Consider the following 26,689-nt stretch of genomic DNA (forward strand, 5'->3'; position numbering starts at 1 on the left):
TCACCTGTTGTCTACACCTGCTATCTACCTGACATTCCTTACACATCAGTCACCTGTTGTCTACACCTGCTATCTACCTGACATTCCTTACACATCAGTCACCTGTTGTCTACACCTGCTATCTACCTGACATTCCTAACACATCAGTCACCTGTTGTCTACACCTGCTATCTACCTGACATTCCTTACACATCAGTCACCTGTTGTCTACACCTGCTATCTACCTGACATTCCTTACACATCAGTCACCTGTTGTCTACACCTGCTATCTACCTGACATTCCTTACACATCAGTCACCTGTTGTCTACACCTGCTATCTACCTGACATTCCTAACACATCAGTCACCTGTTGTCTACACCTGCTATCTACCTGACATTCCTAACACATCAGTCACCTGTTGTCTACACCTGCTATCTACCTGACATTCCCAACACATCAGTCACCTGTTGTCTACACATGGTATCTACCTGACATTCCTAACACATCAGACACCTGTTGTCTACACCTGCTATCTACCTGACATTCCTTACACATCAGTCACCTGTTGTCTACACCTGCTATCTACCTGACATTCCTTACACATCAGTCACCTGTTGTCTACACCTGCTATCTACCTGACATTCCTTACACATCAGTCACCTGTTGTCTACACATGGTATCTACCTGACATTCCCAACACATCAGTCACCTGTTGTCTACACCTGCTATCTACCTGACATTCCTTACACATCAGTCACCTGTTGTCTACACCTGCTATCTACCTGACATTCCTAACACATCAGTCACCTGTTGTCTACACCTGCTATCTACCTGACATTCCTTACACATCAGTCACCTGTTGTCTACACATGGTATCTACCTGACATTCCCAACACATCAGTCACCTGTTGTCTACACCTGCTATCTACCTGACATTCCTAACACATCAGACACCTGTTGTCTACACCTGCTATCTACCTGACATTCCTTACACATCAGTCACCTGTTGTCTACACATGGTATCTACCTGACATTCCCAACACATCAGTCACCTGTTGTCTACACCTGCTATCTACCTGACATTCCTAACACATCAGTCACCTGTTGTCTACACCTGCTATCTACCTGACATTCCTAACACATCAGTCACCTGTTGTCTACACCTGCTATCTACCTGACATTCCTAACACATCAGTCACCTGTTGTCTACACCTGCTATCTACCTGACATTCCTTACACATCAGTCACCTGTTGTCTACACCTGCTATCTACAATGTCAGGCCAACAGGAGTGGCAGGTAAGAGGGACAGGAGGGCTGTGGGCGGGGAGGTGTTGTTACCTGAGAGAGGACGACCCTCTTGGCCACGTTCTTCATGACGATGAAGAAGTCGAACCAGGTCCAGATACGGTTGTGGTACTCCACTGTGGGCAGCACAAAGCTGAAGTCATGTACGTCCTCGATATTCTTCTCTTTCTCTCCCTGACACACACACGAGATGAATGATGAACGATATGGACATTCATTTAGTGCCTATCCTTGGTCGGAGACCAAGCTCTAAGCGCTTTACAAACTCAGAGTCATTTGCACAACAGGCTGCCTTCCTGGCTAAAGCTGACCGACAGCTGCCATTGGGCGCTCATCATTTATTTCCTGTGTCATTTAATCAGATTTCTGGCACACACACATGCACACTCAGACAGGTACGCAACATTTTACAGATATGACCGTCTTGTTTATTTACCCCACCATGTAGGCAGCCATAGTTTTTTCAGGGGTAAGCATGCTGGGTATGTTCTTGTTTCCATCCCCCACCAAACACTGACATGTATCACAGGATCTTTAATGGGTGTATTTGATCTTCTGCCTATTTCACATGAAGGTGGTTCAGGCACTAGCACTTCTGCACATATGTTTAGCAGTTTACCTGGGAGATTGGAAAAATCTCCACCCTTTACCCACCAGGCACTGTTACCGAGATTCGAACCAGGGATCCTCAGATTGAAAGTCCAATGCTTTAACCACTCGGCTATTGCGCACTCACACACACATACACACACATACGCATACACATATGCACACATACAAATACACACACACACACACACATACATACACACACACACACTGCTGATTATTTACAATATGAATTATCTTTCTTTGTATACACACACACACTGCTAATTATTCAAAATACAAAATATGTTTCTCAGTATGTCTAAATGTCTAGATTACAAGGCTGGTCATTAAATGAATATCTGTTCACTAATGTACATGGTGTGCACAGGTGTGACTGAAACCCAAGGCACTGCCACACACAGAGCAATGGCTCAGTGGAAATCCACCCGACTAGTAAACGGGTGACTACTTATCCGAGTCCCAATATATGACAGACTGAGATTGTTACTCTTCCTTTCCACCACACCTTCTTCTTTCTTTCTTCTTTCCGTTACATGACCAACATCGACTTGCCCATGACTCTGTCGTGGTTCATGCATGCTGGGTATTTTCATGTCTCTATAACCCACTGAACACTGACATTGGTTACAGGATCTTTAACGTGCGTATTTGATCTTCTGCGTGCGTATACACACGAAGGGGATTCAGGAACTAGCAGATATGCACATACGTTGACCTGGGAGATCAGAAAAATCTCCACCCTTTACCCACCAGGCACCGTTACCGAGATTCAATCCCAAGACCCTCAGATTGAAAGTCCAACGCTTAAACCACTCAGCTATTGAGCTGAGTGCTGGTGTGGTTGGTTGTCATTCAGACAAAAGGACAAACCGAGGTCCCATGCTAGTCCACTGGATGAAATGACAAAAAAACAATTAAAAAAAAACCCAAACCCAAACATGTAATACAATACAGTCTCCAAGTTAATGATGCATAGCCTATCACATCAGCTTGCCAGTGTCGGTAAAGAAAAAGCTCAGAGAAACTATCCATAAAACTGAGCTTTCTGATGTGGTTTCTCGGTGGTTGCTTGGTTTGTTTTTTTACTGACTGAAGAAGAAATGAAGAGGGTTCAGGTGTCTGCATCACACACAGTGACTAACCTTGTAGCTGACTCTGGCCTGCACCTCAGGGATCTTGATGTAGAGGAAGGTGTTGTTCTTGGCCGCTCTCTCCTGCAACAGTCACACCTGGCTGTGCTGTCTATCAATCAACAGTCACACCTGGCTGTGCTGTCTATCAATCAACAGTCACACCTGGCTGTGCTATCTATCAATCAACAGTCACACCTGCATGTGCTGTCTATCAATCAACAGTCACACCTGGCTGTGCTGTCTATCAATCAACAGTCACACCTGGCTGTGCTGTCTATCAATCAACAGTCACACCTGGCTGTGCTATCAATCAACAGTCACACCTGGCTGTGCTGTCTATCAATCAACAGTCACACCTGGCTGTGCTATCAATCAACAGTCACACCTGGCTGTGCTATCAATCAACAGTCACACCTGCATGTGCTGTCTATCAATCAACAGTTACACCTGGCTGTGCTGTCCATCAATCAACAGTCACACCTGGCTGTGCTGTCTATCAATCAACAGTCACACCTGGCTGTGCTGTCTATCAATCAACAGTCACACCTGGCTGTGCTGTCTATCAATCAACAGTCACACCTGGCTGTGCTATCAATCAACAGTCACACCTGGCTGTGCTGTCTATCAATCAACAGTCACACCTGGCTGTGCTGTCTATCAATCAACAGTCACACCTGGCTGTGTTGTCTATCAATCAACAGTCACACCTGCCTGTGCCATCAGTCAATCAACAGTCACACCTGGCTGTGCTGTCTATCAAAAATCAACAGTCACACCTGGCTGTGTTGTCTATCAATCAACAGTCACACCTGGCTGTGCTGTCTATCAATCAACAGTCACACCTGGCTGTGCTGTCTATCAATCAACAGTCACACCTGGCTGTGCTGTCTATCAATCAACAGTCACACCTGCATGTGCTGTCCATCAATCAACAGTCACACCTGGCTGTGCTGTCTATCAATCAACAGTCACACCTGGCTGTGCTGTCTATCAATCAACAGTCACACCTACCTGTGCCATCAGTCAATCAACAGTCACACCTGGCTGTGCTGTCTATCAAAATCAACAGTCACACCTGGCCGTGTTGTCTATCAATCAACAGTCACACCTGGCTGTGCTGTCCATCAAAATCAACAGTCACAACTGGCTGTGCTGTCTATCAATCAACAGTTACACCTGGCTGTGTTGTCTATCAATCAACAGTCACACCTGGCTGTGCTGTCTATCAATCAACAGTCACACCTGGCTGTGCCGTCTATCAATCAACAGTTACACCTGGCTGTGCTGTCTATCAATCAACAGTCACACCTGGCTGTGCTGTCTATCAATCAACAGTCACACCTGCATGTGCTGTCCATCAATCAACAGTCACACCTGGCTGTGCTGTCTATCAATCAACAGTCACACCTGGCTGTGCTGTCCATCAATCAACAGTCACACCTGGCTGTGCCGTCCGTCAATCAACAGTCACACCTGGCTGTGCCGTCTGTCAATGCTACCAACAGTCACACACCTGTCCACTCTGCCCTTCCTCTCATCCTTCTTCAACTTGAGCTCTTCCTCCTTCCGCTTCATCTCTTTCTTCCTCCTTCCGCTTCACCTCTTTCTTCCTCCTTCCGCTTCATCTCTTTCTTCCTCCTTCCGCTTCATCTCTTTCTTCCTCCTTCCGCTTCACCTCTTTCTTCCTCCTTCCACTTCATCTCTTTCTTCCTCCTTCCGCTTCACCTCTTCCTCCTTCCTCTTCCATGACTTCAGCTCTTCCTCCTACCTCTTCCCACTTCTGCTTTTAACTCTTCTTCTTCCCTCTTCCGCTTCAACTTAAGCCCTTACTCCTACCTCTTCCATTTCAACTCAAGCTCTTCCGCTTCAACTCAAGTTCTTCCTCTTCCTCTTCAATTTAACCTCTTCCTCTTCAACTCTTCCTCCTCACTCTTCTGCAACAACTTGTGCTCTTCCTCCCCCCTCTTCCTCCCCCCTCTTCCTTCTCCCTTTTCCACTTCAACTTCACTTTTTCCTCCTGTCTCTTTTGCTTCAACTACTCCTCCATATCTATACCCTGTCTCGCCACCTCCATTCTTCCTCTGATACTCGACTTCTCAGGATACCTCACGTCAGAAGTAAGACCTATGGACACAGATCGTTTTCTTTTCAATCGCCAAAGATGTGGAACAAGCTCCCTGATAACCTCCGTCATTCTGATTCCCTTGCATCTTTTAAATCTCGTCTCAAAACTCACCTTTTCCCTCAGCAATAAGTTCAGTTGTGGCAGGTCCACTTCCTTTGCGTTAGCTGTGCTTGACTATGTGTGTATACATATGTATGTGTACATAACTACACGCATGTATATGAATGTGTATTGTGTGTGCATGTGTTTATGTAAGTTTGTGCCTGCCTATGTGTGCGTATGTGTTCGGGTAGCTGTTAGATACACATGTATGTTAAAATGTATGTATGCAGTGTGTGTGTGTGTGTGTGTGTGTGTGTGTGTGTGTGTGTGTGTGTGTGTACTCACATTTTGGTGTGTGTGTATGTAACATTGATGTAATGTTCTATGTTAACAAAAGCGTTTTTGTAAAGCACCTAGAGCAGATTTCTGGATACTGTGCTATATAAGTATTCATTATTATTATATTATTATTGACTTCACCTCTTCCACCTCCATCTTTCTCTTCAACTCCTACTCCTGCTTCAAACTGTTTTTCTTCCCTTAGTAATGTGGGGTTTTTTTTTCATTCGCTATGTGCGTGTGTCGTCCTGGATGATTTCTTCAAAATTAAAAATAAACTAAAATAAAAGGAGAACCAGCAAGAGGGGAAAGACGTGTCCCAAGACAGCGGCTCACTGACCCTCATCTTGTGGATGTCGTCAGCACTGCTGAAGGACTGGCTCTTCTTCAGGGAGCTGGGCGGCTCCTTCTCCTTCTCTCGCTCCTTCCTGCTGCTCTTCTTCTCCGCTCTCTTCTTCCCTCCTTCCAGGTCCTCCTCCGCACCTGGCGACACCGTTCACTGCTGTTGCACAGCACCGTTCTGTGTGTGTGTGTCTGTGTGTGTGTGTGTGTGTGTGTGTGTGTGTGTGTGTGTGTGTGTGTGTGTTTGTGTGTGTGTGTGGTATGTTGTGTGGTGTTGTGTTGTGTTGTGTTGTGTTGTGTGTGTGTGTGTGTGTGTGTGTGTGTGTGTGTGTGGTATGTTGTGTTGTGTTGTGTTGTATGTGTATGTTGTGTGGTATGGTGTGTTGTTGTGTTTTGTTGTGTTGTGTTGTGTTGTGTGTGTGTGTGTGTGTGTGTGTGTGTGTGTGTGTGTGTGTGTGTGTGTGTGTGTGTGTGTGTGTGTGTGGTATATTGTGTTGTGTTGTGTTGTGTTGTATGTGTATGTGTGTGTGGTATGGTGTGTTGTGTTGTGTTGTGTTGTGTTGTGTTGTGTGTATGTGTGTGTGTGTGTGCGGTGTGTGTGTGTGTCTGTGTGTGTGTGTGTGTGTGTGTGTGTGTGTGTGTTGCAGTGTGTGTGGGGGAGTGGGGGGAGTTGAGGGGGGGAGAGTATGTGTGTGTGCGCGCGTTGAGTATGTGCATGCGTGTATGCGTGTATTCATGCGTGCGTGCGTGTGTGTGTGTATGCGTGTATGTGTGTGGGTGTGTGTGTTGCAGTGTGTGTGGGGGAGTGGGGGGAAGGTGAGGGGGGGAGAGTATGCGTGCGCGCGTGCGTGCGTGCGTGCATGCGTGTGTGTGTGTGTGTGTGTGTGAGTGTTTGTGTCTGTGTGCTTGCATGCATACATGCATGCATGTGTATGTCTTGTAATGTGTGTGTATGAGAGTGTGTGCATGCTATATGTTGTAGTGTGTGATGTGCATTGTTGTGTGTGTGAGTGCGTATGCGTGTGTGTGTGTGCGTGTCTGTGTTGCACTGTGTGCATGTTTGTATGTGTGTGTGTGTGAGCATGTGTTCATGCATTCATTCATGCATGCGTGTGTACATGTCTGTATCTGTTTCTCCCTCTCTCTCAGTCACACACACACACACGCACTCACACACACACACATACAACACTTTCACACACACTCATGCACACAGTCACACACACACACACGCACTCACACACACACACATACAACACTTTCACACACACTCATGCACACAGTCACACACACACACACGCACACACACACACCCATACGATACAATTTGAAGTTTCTCAATGAAATCAAACAAACACAAAGTTGATACACAGACCATCAATCTGAGCACCAAGTATGCTATCTCAGTGATAGAATCCCTCAATCCTCACAGAACAGACAGACAGACAGACAGGCAGACAGACAGACAGACAGACAAGCAGGAGAAGATAGCAGAGACAAGGTACTGACCATCATCCGTCTCAATGTTTTTGTCAGGAAAGAAGAACTGCATGACGGCTTTGTACAACTGGTAGGTCATCTGGATTTGTATGGGCGCCACATTCACCTCAAAATGCTCCTTGACCGGTATACCGCCCACTGAAACACACACATACTATGAGTGTTGGGTCATCTGGATTTGTATGGGCGCCACGTTCACCTCAAAGTGTTCCTTGACCGCTATACCACCCACTGAAACACACACATACTATGAGTGTTGGGTCATCTGGATTTGTATGGACGCCACATTCACCTCAAAGTGTTCCTTGACCGTTATACCACCCACTGAAACACACACATACCATGAGTGTTGGGTCATCTGGATTTGTATGGACGCCACATTCACCTCAAAGTGTTCCTTGACCGTTATACCACCCACTGAAACACACACATACTATGAGTGTTGGGTCATCTGGATTTGTATGGACGCCACATTCACCTCAAAGTGCTCCTTGACCATTATACCACCCACTGAAACACACACATACTATGAGTGTTGGGTCATCTGGATTTGTATGGACGCCACATTCACCTCAAGTGTTCCTTGACCGTTATACCACCCACTGAAACACACACATACTATGAGTGTTGGGTCATCTGGATTTGTATGGACGCCACATTCACCTCAAAGTGCTCCTTGACCGTTATACCACCCACTGAAACACACACATACTATGAGTGTTGGGTCATCTGGATTTGTATGGACGCCACATTCACCTCAAAGTGCTCCTTGACCATTATACCACCCACTGAAACACACACATACTATGAGTGTTGGGTCATCTGGATTTGTATGGACGCCACATTCACCTCAAAGTGCTCCTTGACCGTTATACCACCCACTGAAACACACACATACTATGAGTGTTGGGTCATCTGGATTTGTATGGACGCCACATTCACCTCAAAGTGCTCCTTGACCGTTATACCACCCACTGAAACACACACATACTATGAGTGTTGGGTCATCTGGATTTGTATGGACGCCACATTCACCTCAAAGTGCTCCTTGACCGTTATACCACCCACTGAAACACACACATACTATGAGTGTTGGGTCATCTGGATTTGTATGGACGCCACATTCACCTCAAAGTGCTCCTTGACCGTTATACCACCCACTGAAACACACACACACTATGAGTGTTGGGTCATCTGGATTTGTATGGACGCCACATTCACCTCAAAGTGCTCCTTGACCATTGTACCACCAACAGACAAAAAAAAAGGAAAGAACATGAACAATTGTTTTTAATGATAGAAACTGAATTTACATGCATGCTTTTTTACATACATACGAAATAAAAATATTCATAGAACAGGTGTGTGTGTGTGTGTGTGTGTGTGTGTGTGTGTGTTGTGTGTGTGTGCATGTCTGTGTGTGTAGCATACGTGAGTGTGTGTATTTGATGTGTGTGTGTGTATGCGTGCGTGATATGATGTCATGACACTACCTGGGGGGTGTCTGCTGCAGAAGATGCACAGCAGCATCTATCAGTTCTCTCCCTCCTAGTGTGTGTGTGTGTGTGTGTGTATGTGTGTGTGTGTGTGTGTGTGTGTGTGTGTGTGTGTGTGTGTGTATGTGTGTGTGTGTGTGTGTGTGTGTGTGTGTGTGTGTGTGTGTGTGTGTGTGTGTGTGTGTGTGTATGTGTGTGCTTGCGTTTGCGTGCATGCATGCATGTGTGTGCATGCTTGCGAGCATGTGTGTGCATTTGTGTGCATGTCAGCACTGACCCGGGGGGTGCTCGCTGCAGAAGATGCGCAGCAGCATCTGCCGGTTCTCCCCCTCCTGGCCCAGCGGGTGGCGCGGCGTCAGCACCTTCTGGTAGAAGTTGTCGCTCAGCAGGTTCTCCATCTTCACCCACCCCAGCTCCAGCTGGTGGGTCCACGTGTTGTCGTCACGGTACACCTTCGTGTACCTGCCAGGTCACACAGGTAAATATGTTACCTGTCTGTCTTGTGTGTGTCTGTGTGTGTGTGCGTGTGTGTGTGTGTGTGTTTGTCCTCTCTCTCCCTCCTACTCCCTCCCCACTGTCCTCTCTCTCCCTCCTACTCCATCCTCACCTGTCCTCTCTCTCCCTCCTCACCTGTCCTCTCTCTCCCTCCTACTCCCTCCTCACCTGTCCTCTCTCTCCCTCCTCACCTGTCCTCTCTCTCCCTCCTACTCCCTCCTCACCTGTCCTCTCTCTCCCTCCTACTCCCTCCTCACCTGTCCTCTCTCTCCCTCCTCACCTGTCCTCTCTCTCCCTCCTACTCCCTCCTCACCTGTCCTCTCTCTCCCTCCTACTCCCTCCTCACCTGTCCTCTCTCTCCCTCCTACTCCCTCCTCACCTGTCCTCTTTCTCCCTCCTCACCTGTCCTCTCTCTCCCTCCTACTCCCTCCTCACCTGTCCTCTCTCTCCCTCCTACTCCCTCCTCACCTGTCCTCTCTCTCCCTCCTACTCCCTCCTCACCTGTCCTCTCTCTCCCTCCTACTCCCTCCTCACCTGTCCTCTCTCTCCCTCCTCACCTGTCCTCTCTCTCCCTCCTACTCCCTCCTCACCTGTCCTCTTTCTCCCTCCTACTCCCTCCTCACCTGTCCTCTTTCTCCCTCCTCACCTGTCCTCTCTCTCCCTCCTACTCCCTCCTCACCTGTCCTCTCTCTCCCTCCTACTCCCTCCTCACCTGTCCTCTCTCTCCCTCCTCACCTGTCCTCTCTCTCCCTCCTACTCCCTCCTCACCTGTCCTCTCTCTCCCTCCTACTCCCTCCTCACCTGTCCTCTTTCTCCCTCCTCACCTGTCCTCTCTCTCCCTCCTACTCCCTCCTCACCTGTCCTCTCTCTCCCTCCTACTCCCTCCTCACCTGTCCTCTCTCTCCCTCCTCACCTGTCCTCTCTCTCCCTCCTACTCCCTCCTCACCTGTCCTCTCTCTCCCTCCTCACCTGTCCTCTCTCTCCCTCCTACTCCCTCCTCACCTGTCCTCTTTCTCCCTCCTCACCTGTCCTCTCTCTCCCTCCTACTCCCTCCTCATCTGTCCTCTCTCTCCCTCCTACTCCCTCCTCACCTGTCCTCTTTCTCCCTCCTCACCTGTCCTCTCTCTCCCTCCTACTCCCTCCTCACCTGTCCTCTCTCTCCCTCCTACTCCCTCCTCACCTGTCCTCTCTCTCCCTCCTCACCTGTCCTCTCTCTCCCTCCTACTCCCTCCTCACCTGTCCTCTCTCTCCCTCCTCACCTGTCCTCTCTCTCCCTCCTACTCCCTCCTCACCTGTCCTCTTTCTCCCTCCTCACCTGTCCTCTCTCTCCCTCCTACTCCCTCCTCACCTGTCCTCTCTCTCCCTCCTACTCCCTCCTCACCTGTCCTCTTTCTCCCTCCTCACCTGTCCTCTCTCTCCCTCCTACTCCCTCCTCACCTGTCCTCTCTCTCCCTCCTACTCCCTCCTCACCTGTCCTCTTTCTCCCTCCTCACCTGTCCTCTCTCTCCCTCCTACTCCCTCCTCACCTGTCCTCTTTCTCCCTCCTCACCTGTCCTCTCTCTCCCTCCTACTCCCTCCTCACCTGTCCTCTCTCTCCCTCCTACTCCCTCCTCACCTGTCCTCTCCCTCCTCACCTGTCCTCTCTCTCCCTCCTACTCCCTCCTCACCTGTCCTCTCTCTCCCTCCTCACCTGTCCTCTCTCTCCCTCCTACTCCCTCCTCACCTGTCCTCTTTCTCCCTCCTCACCTGTCCTCTCTCTCCCTCCTACTCCCTCCTCACCTGTCCTCTCTCTCCCTCCTACTCCCTCCTCACCTGTCCTCTCTCTCCCTCCTACTCCCTCCTCACCTGTCCTCTCTCTCCCTCCTACTCCCTCCTCACCTGTCCTCTTTCTCCCTCCTCACCTGTCCTCTCTCTCCCTCCTACTCCCTCCTCACCTGTCCTCTCTCTCCCTCCTACTCCCTCCTCACCTGTCCTCTCTCTCCCTCCTCACCTGTCCTCTCTCTCCCTCCTACTCCCTCCTCACCTGTCCTCTCTCTCCCTCCTCACCTGTCCTCTCTCTCCCTCCTACTCCCTCCTCACCTGTCCTCTTTCTCCCTCCTCACCTGTCCTCTCTCTCCCTCCTACTCCCTCCTCACCTGTCCTCTCTCTCCCTCCTACTCCCTCCTCACCTGTCCTCTTTCTCCCTCCTCACCTGTCCTCTCTCTCCCTCCTACTCCCTCCTCACCTGTCCTCTCTCTCCCTCCTACTCCCTCCTCACCTGTCCTCTCTCTCCCTCCTCACCTGTCCTCTCTCTCCCTCCTACTCCCTCCTCACCTGTCCTCTCTCTCCCTCCTCACCTGTCCTCTCTCTCCCTCCTACTCCCTCCTCACCTGTCCTCTTTCTCCCTCCTCACCTGTCCTCTCTCTCCCTCCTACTCCCTCCTCACCTGTCCTCTCTCTCCCTCCTACTCCCTCCTCACCTGTCCTCTTTCTCCCTCCTCACCTGTCCTCTCTCTCCCTCCTACTCCCTCCTCACCTGTCCTCTCTCTCCCTCCTACTCCCTCCTCACCTGTCCTCTTTCTCCCTCCTCACCTGTCCTCTCTCTCCCTCCTACTCCCTCCTCACCTGTCCTCTTTCTCCCTCCTCACCTGTCCTCTCTCTCCCTCCTACTCCCTCCTCACCTGTCCTCTCTCTCCCTCCTACTCCCTCCTCACCTGTCCTCTTTCTCCCTCCTCACCTGTCCTCTCTCTCCCTCCTACTCCCTCCTCACCTGTCCTCTTTCTCCCTCCTCAACTGTCCTCTCTCTCCCTCCTCACTGTCCTCTCTCTCCCTCCTACTCCCTCCTCACCTGTCCTCTCTCTCCCTCCTCACCTGTCCTCTCTCTCCCTCCTCTCCTTCCCTCTTCCTCCACTTCTCTCTTTCTCTCACACCACCCTCCCCCCTCCCTCTCCCTCCCTTCCTACCCACTGTCTCTCCCTCCCTCCCCTCTCTCTGCCACCCCCACGCCTCCCCCTCCCCACCCACCCAACCCTCCCCGTATCATATCGTCTCATATTGCACTGTGGTGAGCTGAGCTATAAGCAATATGATTGTATTGTATTGTATTGTACTGGATTGCGTTGCATTGTGTTGTGTTGTGTTGTGTTGTATTGTATTGTGTTGTGCTGCATTGCAATGAATTGTAGTGTGTTGTATCATCTTGTCTTGTCTTGTATTGTATTATACTGTACTGTATTGTACTTTCTGTCACAAAACATTTCTTTGGTATGAAATTTGGGCTGCTGGAAGATTGCATTACCACAGTACAGGACCAACCATGGGTTTTTGTTCTTCTTTTTTTTTTCTTCCGATTTTCAGTATTTCACATTACCTGTTGCCTACAACAATGAAGACCGCCAACGCTTTAAACAATGGAACTCACACAAAGTTTCGGAGCTCCGTCTCAGCTATCCCACAATGCCCGTCCCTCTCCGTCAGTCTCCACTTGGCGTACTTGAAGCACACTTCGTTTCGCCGCACCACATGGGCTTGTTGTGCTGTGAGAAAAAAACACACATTAAAAAACACACACACACATAGTTAGTGAAGAAAAATAACAACACACACACATAGTGAAGAAAAATAACAACACACACACACATAGTTAGTGAAGAAAAATAACAACACACACACACATAGTTAGTGAAGAAAAATAACAACACACACACACACAGTGAAGAAACAAACAACACACACACATAGTTAATAAAGAACAAAACAACAACACACAAACAAAGTAAGCAAAGAACCCCCCCCCCCTCCCCACCCCCACCCCCCCACATACACAGAGAAGAAACGTAACAACAGAGCTGGTCTTTGGGTGTTGTTTCTGTTTCTCTCAACAAATGACAGCGGGGCACAGCCAACAGCAAGGGTCCGGGGTTCAATCCCTGTATCAGCACCTGCTGGGCTAAGGGTGAAGATTTTTCCAGTCTCCCAGACCAATATATTATAGGTGCAGACCTGCTAGTACCTACAATCACTCTGCGCACAAACGCATGCGGAATTTAAAATAATTACAACAAGGATCCCATAATCCATGTCAGCGTTTGGTAGGTTGCGGAAACACAAACATTCCCAGCATGTACACCCCGAAAATGGAGTATGGTTGCCTACACAGGGATGTTGAAAACGGTCATACATGTTGAAGAGCAGATTAACTTAAACTGCCCATGATTGGAGGGGGAACGACAGCATTATGTGGAGTGATGGCCTAGAGGTAACGCGTCCTCCTAGGAAGCGAGAGAATCTGAGTGCACTGGTTTGAATCATGGCACAGCCGCCGATATTTTCTCCCCCTCCACTAGACCTTGAGTGGTAGTCTGGACACTAGTCATTCGGATGAGATGATAAACCTAGGTCCCGTGTACAGCATGCACTTAGTGCACATAAAAGCACCCATGGCAACAAAAGGGTTGTTCCTGGCAAAATTCTGTAGAAAAATCCACTTCGATAGGAAAAATAAATTAAAAAAACTGCACGCAGGAAAAAGTACCAAAAAATGGGTGGCACTGCAGTGTAGCGACGCACTCTCCCTGGGGAGAGCAGCCCGAATTTCACACAGAGAAATCTGTTGTGATAAAAAGAAATACAAATACAAATACTCTGGCCTTGGATGTCATCACACACTGCATCTCCCTCATAGGGGGACACACACACAATGTGAACATCCTCTGGGGCTTCTGGAAGTTCAACCCATCTTGCAATGGAGTTCAAGAATTCTTCTTCATTCGTGGGCTGTGACTCCCACATTCACTCCTATGTACATGAGTGGGCTTTTATATGTATGACCGTTTTTACCCTGCCATGCAGGCAGCCATACTCCATTTTCGGGGGTGAGCACACTGGGTATGTTCTTGCTTCCATAACCCACCAGACACTGAAATGGATTACAGGATCTTTAATGTGAACATTTGATCATCCGCTTGCATATACACACAAAGGGGGTTCTGGCACAAGCAGGTCTGCACATATGTTGACCTGGGAGATCAGAAAAATCTCTACCCTTTACCCACCAGGAGCCATTACCAAGATTCTCGAACCCGGGACCCTCAGATTGAAGATCCAATGCTCTGACCATCCGGCTTTTGCGCCCATCTCAAGAATTCAACTTCTTACTTTCCTTGTTTCACTTTCCCTCTCTCTCTTTATCTCTTTTCTCTTGACTAAACAGACTGAGACAGAGCTGAAAGTCTGTGACAATCACTGCAGTGGCTACTGCATACAGTTTGTTTCACTGTTGTCACACAAAATAACTTGCCATTTTTACCTTCAAGCTCTGGCCATGTACATATACATTAACAGTTGCAGTTTTGTTTTTACAGGCTGTGGTCCTTTTTGTCATAACACACCCCACGACACCAACCAGACACTGTGGCCGACAGCAGAGCTAAACAGCTAAACAGCGCACACGTCAACCATGATCGGCAAGCGGAGAACAGAAACAATGATAACAACAATGAAAACAGCAACAACAACTCTGTGTGTGTGTGTGTGTGTGTGTGTGTGTGTGTGTGTGTGTGTGTGTGTGTGTGTGTGTGTGTGTGTGTATGTGTGTGTGTATTGTGTGTGTGTGTGTGTGTGTGTGTGTGTGTGTGTGTGTGTGTATTTGTGTGTGTGTGTGTGTGTGTGTGTATGTGTGTGTATGTGTGTGTGGGGTGTGTGTGTGTGTGTGTGTGTGTGTGTGTGTTTGTGTGTGTGTGTGTGTGTGTGTGTATTTGTGTGTGTGTGTATGTGTGTGTATTGTGTGTGTGTGTGTGTGTGTGTGTGTGTGTGTGTGTGTGTGTGTGTGTGAACTGACCTTTCTCAATCTTCATCTGCGCCTTCATCTGCAGCTGGCTTTCATTGTAACAGCTGGAAGAAAAACAAAGAGAAGACACTGATTCAAATGTATGCAGTCTCTCTCTCTCTCTCTCTCTCTCTCTGTATCTCTCTCTCTTATTTTGTTTAATTTTATTTTATTTTAGAATTCAAGGCATCAAGGTGTGTGTGAACAAACCCATGCACACTGCATCACACGTCCTGAGTAATGGAGCATAAGTACACTAATAGATGAAATACTTCTACTTCAACTACTACTACTACTACTACTACTACTGCTGCTGCTGCTGCTGCTGCTGCTACTACTACTACTACCACTACTAACAACAATAACAATAATAATGAAAAGTGTTTATACAGCACAGTTCTTGAGATAAAGTATAAACTGTACATTCAAACACTGTTCGTTCCCTCATTCACTCACGAACTGTAACTCACAAGACAGCATACTGTGCACACCATATATATACATGGAGAACAAGATGATTCAAATCATTTCTGGTTGTGATTTGATGACATGTAAAACAGATTTTGCAGGGACTTCCAAACAGCTGGGGCAGTGAAGTTGAATGAATGTTCTGCGAAACAACTTGCGGTTTCGTCTGGACACGTGAAGTTTTTCACAGGAGGTCCAGAGAGTACACAATGACCAGTACATGCAGAGATCAGTGGATAAATCTGGTGGAAGAGAACTATCAATGTACCAGAATATGGCGGAAGAGAACTATCAGAGGACCAGAATAATGCAGAAGAGAACTATCAGAGGACCGGAATATGGCAGAAGAGAAATATCAGAGGACCGGGATATGGCAGAAGAGAAATATCAGAGGATGGCAGAAGAGAACTATCAGAGGACCGGAATATGGCGGAAAAGAATATATAAGTCAACCAATAGCAAAACATGACACAAGTGTTTACGCACTGCTCAACCGGTGGCTAGGCATTATGTCATTTTTCTCTACCACCGGTAAAGCGGTGGTCAGGGCTCAAAGGGTTAAGCTGACTGGCTAAGCAGATGACCTGCTTGGCCGGAAGAGTCTCATTACTGCATTAGCTGTGAAATGTGGCCAACGGAGCAAAACTATAGGTACAGTTTGCATAAGTTTGACACGGTATAGTAGTGAATGACACCAAATTGTGCAAAACACGAGACAGACAGAGAGAGGAAGAAGGAAGGATGGAGTGACCTGATTCGCATGGACAGTTCCTCGTTCTTGGTGTTGATCCAGTTCTTCACCTCCTCCATCTCCACTTCCAATCCCTGCATCCTGTCATTCAACACATTATACATATTACTTGGCCTTGAGTCACACATGATGCTCATCACAGGGCATCTGGTCAGCGGGTTCACATATTAATACACTATTACATGATGTACCGTCATATGAACTTTATACACATTACAGGACACCCTGTCAGTGAATCACACGTGATAATGCATATTAAAGGGCACCCAACCAGTGGATAACATATCATACACATTACAGGACACCCTGTCAATGAATCACACATGATAATGCACATTACAGGGCACCCTGTCAATGAATCACACATGATAATGCACATTACAGGGCACCCTGTCAGTGAATCACACATGATAATGCACATTACAGGGCACCCTATCAGTGGATCTGTATCTACGAGTGGACTTAAATGTGAATATTTTTGCCTGCCATGAAGGCAACCATTCCCTGTTTTTGGGGGTGTGCAGGCTGGGTATGTTCATGATTCCATAACCCAACAAACGCTGACATGGATTACGAGATCTTTCGCGTGCAAAATTTATCTTCTGTGTGTGTTTACACACAAGGGAGTTCAAGCACTAGCAGGTCTGCAAATCTGTTGACATGGGAGATGGGAGAAAATCTCCACCCTTTACCCACCAGGCACCATGACCGGCATCAGAACCCAGGGCCCTGAGACTGAAAGTCTAAAACTGTCACCACTCAGAGCAGCACCCGTTTCATACACACTTATCAACGCAATCAGCTGCGTTGACAACAAACAGAACCCAACTTTCAACACATGTACAAGCACAGCCCAGGCGAATGCCCAAACAGATTTAGCCGAACACAGGTACTTCCGACTGACAACGCCGTCAAAATCTGAAATTTAAGATACATATCAGTTTGAAAGCCCAAACTGAGGGCAGGTCAGCAGCAGAAGAAGAGAGAGAAAAGAGAGGAGAAGGGAGGGGGGCGGGGGTGAACTTACAGCTCCTCATTCCCCTTCATCTTGGCGTCATAGAAATCTCTCTCCAGCTTCCGCAGGTACTGCACTCGCTCCCTGTGTTGACACACCAACACACTCACTGCAGTGGGGGCACGCACTAAAACACTTTCCACAGTCTACAGGACATCCATACAAACATCAAACAACGAACAAAATGATTAAAAGTTTAAAACGTTAACTCACTGGGCCCTGCCCCACAGCACCGCTGAGGTATAGAAAACTGTCTCTTCTTCTTCTTCTCCTACTTTCACTCGTATGCACACAAGTGGGCTTTTTTACTGTATGACTGTTTTTACCCCACCATGTAGGCAGCCATACTCCGTTTTCGGGGGTGTGCATGCTGGGTATGTTCTTGTTTCCATAACCCACCGAACGCTGACATGGATTTCAGGATCTTTAACGTGCGTATTTGATCTTCTGCTTGCATATACACACAAAGGGGGTTCAGGCACTAGCAGGTCTGCACATATGTTGACCTAGGAGATCGTAAAAATCTCCACCCTTTACCCACCAGGCGCCGTCACCGTGATTCGAAACCGGGACCCTCAGATTGACAGTCCAACACTTTAACCACTCGGCTATTGCGCCCGTCGAAAACTGTCTCATAAAATCGGTATTCATGTTCGTACATAACCACCAAGGAAAGGGAACTAACTTCTACAGTATTTCTGGATGTGTCAACACAAGATTTAAATAAAAAAGTGTTTTTCTTGCTTTTTTCTGCATTAATATAGTTTGAAAACCTGTAAACTCCCCAGGGTTGAATGGGTTTAACGTCCCACGGCCTTTCACAGCATCAGATCAGTGAACTGATATCCAATGTGTCAGGGGCTCTACAAAGGAAGGACGGGTTAAACCCTCTCCTTCTGCCGTTTTAACCATCACCAGTCACAGTCAGGTACCCATTCACACCTGGGTGGAGTGAGGAAAATCAGAGTTTATTTGTATTTCTTTTTATCACAACAGATTTCTCTGTGTGAAATTCAGGCTGCTCTACCCAGGGAGAGTGCGTTGCTACACTACAGTGCCACCCATTTTTTGTATTTTTCCTGCGTGCAGTTTTATTTGTTTTTCCTATCGAAGTGGAATTTTTCGACAGAGTTTAACCAGGAACAACCCTTTTGTTGACATATGTTCTTTTACGTGCGCTAAGTGCATGCTACACACGGAACCTCGGTTTATCGTCTCATCCGAACGACTAGCGTCCAGACCGTGATGGCCTAGAGGCAGCGCGTCCGCCTGGGAAGCAAGAGAATCTGAGTGCGCTGGTTCAAATCATGCCTCAGCCACCAATATTTTCTCCACCTCCACTAGACCTTGAGTGGTGGTCTGGATGCTAGTCATTTGGATGAGACGATAAACAGAGGTCCCGTGCGCAGCATGCACTTAGTGCACGTAAAAGAACCCATGGCAATAAAAGGGTTGTTCCTGGCAAAATTCTGTAGAAAAATCCACTTTGGTAGGAAAAACAAATAAAACTGCACGCAGGAAAAATACCCAAAAATGGGTGGCACTGCAGTGTAGCGACGCGCTCTCCCTGGAGAGCGCAGCCCGAAATTCACACAGAGAAATCTGTTGAGATAAAAGAAATACAAATACAATTAATCAATGTTTATTTCCCTCCATCATGGGGAGTTCAAAGAAAATGTGTAGCGTATATGGATCACTTCATATGCTTTGACCACCTCCTTGAGGACATGGAAACTGAAAGAAGATGATGTCCACCGACTGACCATCATCACCAAATACACTCCCTTGCCCCCCCCCAACCCCCCCACCCAACACCACTCTCACCCCTGCCTTCTCCCTCCCCCCCCTCCCAACCTCTGCTGACCCCCCTACGCCCCTCCCCCCAACTCACCTGACCACTTCCTGGAGCTGCAGGATGGGGGTCTTCTGGTCCTCGTCCCGCGACAGCTGCAGTTTGAACCTCATGCTCTGCAGCTTCTCGCTGGCCTCCTGCAACACACGCCAGCCACATGATATAATAATGTGAAGTGACGGCCAAGAGGCAACGCGTCCACCTTGGAAGCGAGAGAATCTGAGCACACTGGTTCGAACCACTGCACTGTCACCAGTATTTTCTCCCGCTCCACTAACACCTTGAGTGGTGGTCTGGATGCTAGTCATTCAGATGAGACGATAAACCGAGGTCCCATGTGCAGCATGCATGTAATGCACGTAAAAGAACCCATGGCAACAAAAGGGTTGTCCATGGCAAATTTCTGTTGAAAAATCCACTTTGATAGGAAAACAAATTAAAAAAACTGCAGGCAGGAAAAAATACAAAAAAATGGATGGTGCTCTCAGTGTAGCGACACGCTCTCCCTGGGGAGAGCAGCCCCAATTTCGCACAGAGAAATATGTCATGACAAAAAAAGAGTAATACAAAACAACACAATGCAATACATGAGGACAGTCTGTCGTGTCCCACTGTATGTATGTAGGACAGTCTGTCGTGTCCCACTGTATGTATGTAGGACAGTCTGTTGTGTCCCACTGTATGTATGTAGGACAGTCAGCTGTGTCCCACTGTATGTATGTAGGACAGTCAGCTGTGTCCCACTGTATGTATGTAGGACAGTCAGCTGTGTCCCACTGTATGTATGTAGGACAGTCTGTCGTGTCCCACTGTATGTATGTAGGACAGTCTGTCGTGTCCCACTGTATGTATGTAGGACAGTTAGCTGTGTCCCACTGTATGTATGTAGGACAGTCTGTCGTGTCCCACTGTATGTATGTAGGACAGTTAGCTGTGTCCCATTGTATGTATGTAGGATAGTCAGCTGTGTCCCACTGTATGTATGTAGGATAGTCAGCTGTGTCCCACTGTATGTATGTAGGACAGTTAGCTGTGTCCCACTGTATGTATGTAGGACAGTCTGTCGTGTCCCACTGTATGTATGTAGGACAGTCAGCTGTGTCCCACTGTATGTATGTAGGACAGTTAGCTGTGTCCCACTGTATGTATGTAGGACAGTTAGCTGTGTCCCACTGTATGTATGTAGGACAGTCAGCTGTGTCCCACTGTATGTATGTAGGACAGTCTGTCGTGTCCCACTGTATGTATGTAGGACAGTCTGTCGTGTCCCACTGTATGTATGTAGGACAGTCAGCTGTGTCCCACTGTATGTATGTAGGACAGTCTGTCGTGTCCCACTGTATGTATGTAGGACAGTCTGTTGTGTCCCACTGTATGTATGTAGGACAGTCAGCTGTGTCCCACTGTATGTATGTAGGACAGTTAGCTGTGTCCCACTGTATGTATGTAGGACAGTCAGCTGTGTCCCACTGTATGTATGTAGGACAGTCAGCTGTGTCCCACTGTATGTATGTAGGACAGTCTGTCGTGTCCCACTGTATGTATGTAGGACAGTCAGCTGTGTCCCACTGTATGTATGTAGGACAGTTAGCTGTGTCCCACTGTATGTATGTAGGATAGTCAGCTGTGTCCCACTGTATGTATGTAGGACAGTCAGCTGTGTCCCACTGTATGTATGTAGGATAGTCAGCTGTGTCCCACTGTATGTAAGTAGGATAGTCAGCTGTGTCCCACTGTGACTGTCAGAACAGCAGAGGAGGCAACTGCTGTACCTGCTATCCGGGCTTGGGTTTGATTATAGTGGAAAGTGTCTTGCCCTAGTTACATCCCCACTCTCTCAGCCTAGAGGGTTTTAGGACAGTCGGTGTAGGGATCATCCCTAAAGGCCTGACACAGCAACACACTTCAGTCACACACAGCCAGTTGCTGTCAGTCTGACACAGCAACACACTTCAGTCACACACAGCCAGTTGCTGTCAGTCTGACACAGCAACACACTTCAGTCACACACAGCCAGTTGCTGTCAGTCTGACACAGCAACACACTTCAGTCACACACAGCCAGATGCCATCAGCCTGACACAGCAACACACTTCAGTCAGACACAGCCAGTTGCCACCAGCCTGACACAGCAACACACTTCAGTCAGACACAGCCACATGCCACCAGCCTGACACAGCAACACACTTCAGTCAGACACAGCCACATGCCACCTGCCTGACACAGCAACACACTTCAGTCAGACACAGCCAGTTGCCACCAGCCTGACACAGCAACACACTTCAGTCAGACACAGCCAGATGCCATCAGCCTGACACAGCAACACACTTCAGTCAGACACAGCCAGTTGCCATCAGCCTGACACAGCAACACACTTCAGTCAGACACAGCCAGTTGCTGTCAAGCTGTCAACTACGGCGCTCTCCAGACAGAAGAAACGAACATCACTGGGATTCATGCTGTCAGTATCGTTGCAGAGTTCCATCCCTTGGACCAGCCATCAGCTTCCTTTGTGAGCTCACTACAAATCAAACCAGCTGGCTGGAGACGGCTGGAGGCCAGTGTGGACACTTACAGCTGGCATACATGGCAGGGAAAGTGCAAAATGGCATGCACAAAGTTCCCAGACTGCTGCTGTCAGCAACTGGCTGGGCTTAGTGAGAATGTAACCTAAAAAGCAAACAGTGGTCTAGAGTTGTGGACCTTCACAGTGCTTCTACACAAGCGCCACAGGCAGGCCAACAGACAGGAGGATCTGTTAATCAAGTTCACCTTTTTCTTGGGCTCCACGTACAGCAGCAGGTTGTTGACAATGTCCATGATGACTGTGTACTGGGACTGAAACATCATCATAAAAACATATCAACACTTTCATCGACAAGTTTCTGTGTGAAATACACTCCCCAGCACCAAATATTCTAGATACCATGCTCTCTCAGTCACAGGCTTCCGTTCATGTCAAAACAACACAATCGATTTGTTCACTTCAAACTCAGCCAGGGAGCAAAGGTTAGTCATTGTTCTACTGGCGGTAAACTGGCTGTTGCTGTCTAGCTTTGTTACAGTGTGAAAAATGGTTCTATTGGAGGTAAATTGGCTGTTGCTGTCTAGCTTTGTTACAGTGTGAAAAATGGTTCTATTGGTGGTAAATTGGCTGTTGCTGTCTAGCTTTGTTACAGTGTGAAAAATGGTCTTATCAAAGTGACCCCTTGATGTCGACAAAAGTTGCCTCTGGAAGAGCATTGTCTAGTCAACTAAAGTCGCCTAAGGTGGTGAATGATAATAATACAACTGGAAGAGCATTGTCTAGTCAACTAAAGTCGCCTAAGGTGGTGAATGATAATAATACAACAGTGATTCCAGCAACAGCAATAATAATAATAATAATAATAATAATAATAATATTGATGATGATGATAAGGATATGACAGTGTACTGAGACTGAAAACACAACAACAACAACAACATCTTTGTTCGTGGGCTGCAATTCAAGACGTTCACTCATACACATGAGAGGGCTTTTACGTGTATGACCATTTTTATTCCTGCCATGTAGGCAGTCATACTCTTCTTCTTCTTCTGCATTCGTGGGCTGCAACTCCCACGTTCACTTGCATGTACACGAGTGGGCTTTTACGTGCATGACCGTTTTTACTCCACCATGTAGGCAGCCATACTCCGCTTTCGGGGGTGTGCATGCTGGGTATGTTCTTGTTTCCATAACCCACCGAACGCTGACATGGATTACAGGATCTTTAACGTGCGTATTAGATCTTCTGCATGCGTTTACACACGAAGGGGGTTCAGGCACTAAGCAGGTCTGCACATATGTTGACCTGGGAAATCGTAAAAATTTCCACCTTTTACCCACCACCGAGATTCGAACCCGGGACGCTCAGACTGAAAGTCCAACGCTTTAACCACTCGGCTATTGCGCCCGTCAGTCATACTCTATTTTGGGGGTGTGGGTGAGTGGGGTGGCAGGGGTTGCCAACACCAACAAGAACAACAAAAAAAAAAAAAACAATAATAATAATAATAATAATGATAATAACAAAGATAATGAATTAAAAAAAAAAAATTCAAAAATAAAATGAAATGAATGAGCGCTTTGTGTGTGTGTGTGTGTGTGTGTGTATGCGTGCGTGTGTGTGTGTGTGTGTGTGTGTGTGTGTGTGTGTGTGTGTGAATGAGTGTGTGTGAGTGCGCGCACGCGTGCACAAGCATGAGCACATGTATATTTGCCATGTAAATGACTGACCGAGTTGGAGTAGGCGTGGAGACTTTCGTGCAGCATGGTGAAAGTGTCCACTCCCTCCTCCTGGGTCATCACGTCAGAATCTTCAGCTGGCTGTTGACACACACACCACACATACCTGTGATATGCACACACACGACACGCACACATTACACACTACACACATGTACATGAAGAACGCGTGTCTGTCATGCACACACATGTGCGACATGCCTTGTGCACACATCACGTGTACAGGACGTTCTACACGCAAGGCATAGACTGATACGAACACGCACACACAAACATCACGTGTACAGGACATTCTACACACAAGGCATAGACTGATACGAACACGCACACACAAACACATTTTCCATATTGCTAAGCAACGACATCATTTTAAAGTGATATTAGGACACGCCAATCTTTTTTAAATGTTAACAAAGGAACAATCTTCACAACAAAAGGGAACAATGTTCTGTCACTGAATAGTGAAGATCTTCATAACAAAAGATATCTCTGTGTTACAAAATGACAATCTTTGTGACAAAGGGTAAAGTCTGTGTGTTATGAAATGACAATCTTCATAACAAAGGGTAAAGTCTGTGTGTTACAGAATGACAATCTTCATGACAATGGGTAAATTCTGTGTGTTACAGAATGACAATCTTCATAACAAAGGGTAAAGTCTGTGTGTTACAGAATGACAATCTTCATGACAATGGGTAAAGTCTGTGTGTTACAGAATGACAATCTTCATGACAAAGGGTCAAGTCTGTGTGTTACAGAATGACAATCTTCATAACAAAGGGTCAAGTCTGTGTGTTACAGAATGACAATCTTCATGACAATGGGTCAAGTCTGTGTGTTACAGAATGACAATCTTCATGACAAAGGGTCAAGTCTGTGTGTTACAGAATGACAATCTTCGTAACAAAGGGTCAAGTCTGTGTGTTATGAAATGACGTTCTTCAAACAACTTCATCAAAGGACGAGATGTGTACGATCACAGAAACAATCTTCATGCCAATGGATAATGGACTCTGTGTTTCAGGTTTAAGTTTCAAGGAGGTGTCAATCCATGTGGACTAATCCCTGAAAGCTGCACCACCACACCACGTCTGTTTTCTCTCCCCCCAAAAAAGGGGATGGAGCGTGGGGTGTGTGGGGGTGGTTGCTGATACCTGACCAACGCAAACACCCAGTACACTGACCAGGGCCTTCACAGCCAACCATGGGTTTGTATAAAACTTTGTGTGTGTGTGTGTGTGTGGCCTTGATGGAGCACCCACTTTTTTGTGCTTCACAAGCCTTCTTCATTGGCCAAAAAACAAAAAAATTCTTTTTTGGTTTTTACTCTTTTTTTTTTTAAATATAAAACATTAAATCAAAATGAAATCAACAAAATAAGTCAGTTAAGTAAATACATGTAAACAGAATAAAAAATGAAAGACACACTGAGGGCAAATAAATCAAAATAAAGCAAGAATCAAAACGGGCCACATTCAACACACACAGAATACTGACACACCCACAACATGCATGCACACTCACACACGCCGACACTATCAGTGACAGCACCCGGTCTTACCGGCAACGGCACCTCCGACAAGGAGTTGGGGTCCACGTCTCCATAGTTGGCGTAGTAAAACTTACAGCTGCACCGGTGGATGATACGCTGCAGCTGCACAGTTTGCTCCCCTGCCGCACTCTTCTGTCAAGAAAAAACAACGGTACAGTATAAGACACCAAAACTGCAGTACAGTCGCACCCATGGGGGTACACTGTGTCAGGGTTTCACAACAACATAAAAAAAAAACAATTCTATTCCATTCCTACCTGTTCGGACGAGGCAGGTAGGGTGCTGGACACGACGCTGCCCACTGTCTGACCACTGCTGACCATCTCAGGCAGGCCGGTCAGCCCAGACCCTGACCGGTCCTCCACGTTCTCCCGCGACAGCCAGGGGATGTTGTCGTCGCTGAACACAAAGTCTGGGTCCACTGTGGCGTAGTACTGGTGGCAAACACACACACACATACAGCCAGACTGTTGTGTTGTGTTGTGTTGTGTTGTGCTGTGCTGTGCTGTGCTGTGCTGTGTTGTGTTGTATTGCTCTTTTGTCATAGCATAGCATAGCATAGCATAGCATAGTATAGTATAGTATAGTACTGAATTGTATTTTGTATTGCACTGCATTGCAGTATAGTATAGCATTGCACTGCATTCTGTATTGCATTGTATAATGCTATGTATTGCACTGCACTGCACTGCACTGCACTGCACTTCATTGTTCTGTACTGTATTCTATTACTATTCTGTCACAACAGATCTCTCTGCGTGAAATTCAGGCTGCTCTCCCCAGGGAGAGAGTGTTGCTACACTGAGAGTGCCAACCATTTTTTTGGTGGTTGTTTTTCTGCCTGCAATTTTATTCGTTTTCCTACCAAAGCGGATTTTTCTGCAGAATTTCGCAAGGGACAACCCTTTTGTTGCCGTGGGTTTTTTTACGTGTGCTTAGTGCATGCTGCAAGTGGGACCTCAGTTTATCATATCATCCAAATGACTAGCGTTCAGACCACCACTGAAGGTCTAGTGGAGGGGGAGAAAGCATTGGCACAAGTTGGATTCGAGCCAGTGCGCTCAGATTCTCTCGCTTCTTCCGCGGATGGGTTACCACTACACCAACACTCCACACAATATCACTGACACCTTTCCCTGCACAAGTCTGGCTCCCAACTTAGAAACTGGGTACAGGATATATATGCCTTGGCCTCCATCTGCGACATGATACACAGGTATATCTGAACACTGTATGGCCACTGGTTTGTGACAAAGATACAGAGATCTTTGTGTAAGCATGGCCACTGTTCCGTGATGTGATACAGAGATTTGTGTCTTAGCTCAGTACTAACAGTTAGCTCCCCTGACTTTCCCCACAGATGACCCATTTGTATGGGTAAGAAATAAAATCACCAAAAAACAAATGTCTGAATTTATGAACTGAAAACTTCCAGACTAATCTGTAACATAAGGAGTTAGTTGGGGACAAAATATATAACTTCCTCCCTTCTTATGCTATCATACAGTGAGATGATGAAAGTATCCATATTATTTTTTGTTTGAAATTTGCACACACTGATGACTTGTAAATGAATTCAGGAAAGCACAAGAGTTTGAAACAGACT

General features: G+C 47.1%; 1 protein-coding gene across 3 annotated transcripts in view; it reads right to left on the reverse strand.

Annotated features, from left to right (window-relative positions):
- Nucleotides 1-26,689, reverse strand: part of LOC143288631 (protein hobbit-like) — a 130,706-nt gene that overhangs the window by 7,310 nt on the left and 96,707 nt on the right. For 2 of the 3 annotated variants that reach the window (XM_076597289.1, XM_076597288.1), the window contains 14 exons: nucleotides 25,341-25,517; nucleotides 25,093-25,215; nucleotides 23,523-23,612; nucleotides 22,034-22,099; nucleotides 19,302-19,399; nucleotides 17,423-17,494; nucleotides 16,396-16,476; nucleotides 15,189-15,241; nucleotides 12,771-12,885; nucleotides 9,154-9,338; nucleotides 7,390-7,518; nucleotides 5,879-6,021; nucleotides 3,042-3,113; nucleotides 1,321-1,461 (listed from right to left, as the gene is read on the reverse strand). In XM_076597289.1, coding sequence (XP_076453404.1) covers nucleotides 1,321-1,461; nucleotides 3,042-3,113; nucleotides 5,879-6,021; nucleotides 7,390-7,518; nucleotides 9,154-9,338; nucleotides 12,771-12,885; nucleotides 15,189-15,241; nucleotides 16,396-16,476; nucleotides 17,423-17,494; nucleotides 19,302-19,399; nucleotides 22,034-22,099; nucleotides 23,523-23,612; nucleotides 25,093-25,215; nucleotides 25,341-25,517 — 1,545 coding nt within the window. Of the gene's footprint in view, nucleotides 1-1,320; nucleotides 1,462-3,041; nucleotides 3,114-5,878; nucleotides 6,022-7,389; nucleotides 7,519-8,081; nucleotides 8,541-9,153; nucleotides 9,339-12,770; nucleotides 12,886-15,188; nucleotides 15,242-16,395; nucleotides 16,477-17,422; nucleotides 17,495-19,301; nucleotides 19,400-22,033; nucleotides 22,100-23,522; nucleotides 23,613-25,092; nucleotides 25,216-25,340; nucleotides 25,518-26,689 lie in introns of those variants that run through there. The other variant, XM_076597290.1, reaches the window with a different exon arrangement.

The sequence above is a fragment of the Babylonia areolata genome, chromosome 12, assembly GCF_041734735.1.
Source record: "Babylonia areolata isolate BAREFJ2019XMU chromosome 12, ASM4173473v1, whole genome shotgun sequence".
NCBI lineage: Eukaryota > Metazoa > Mollusca > Gastropoda > Neogastropoda > Buccinidae > Babylonia > Babylonia areolata.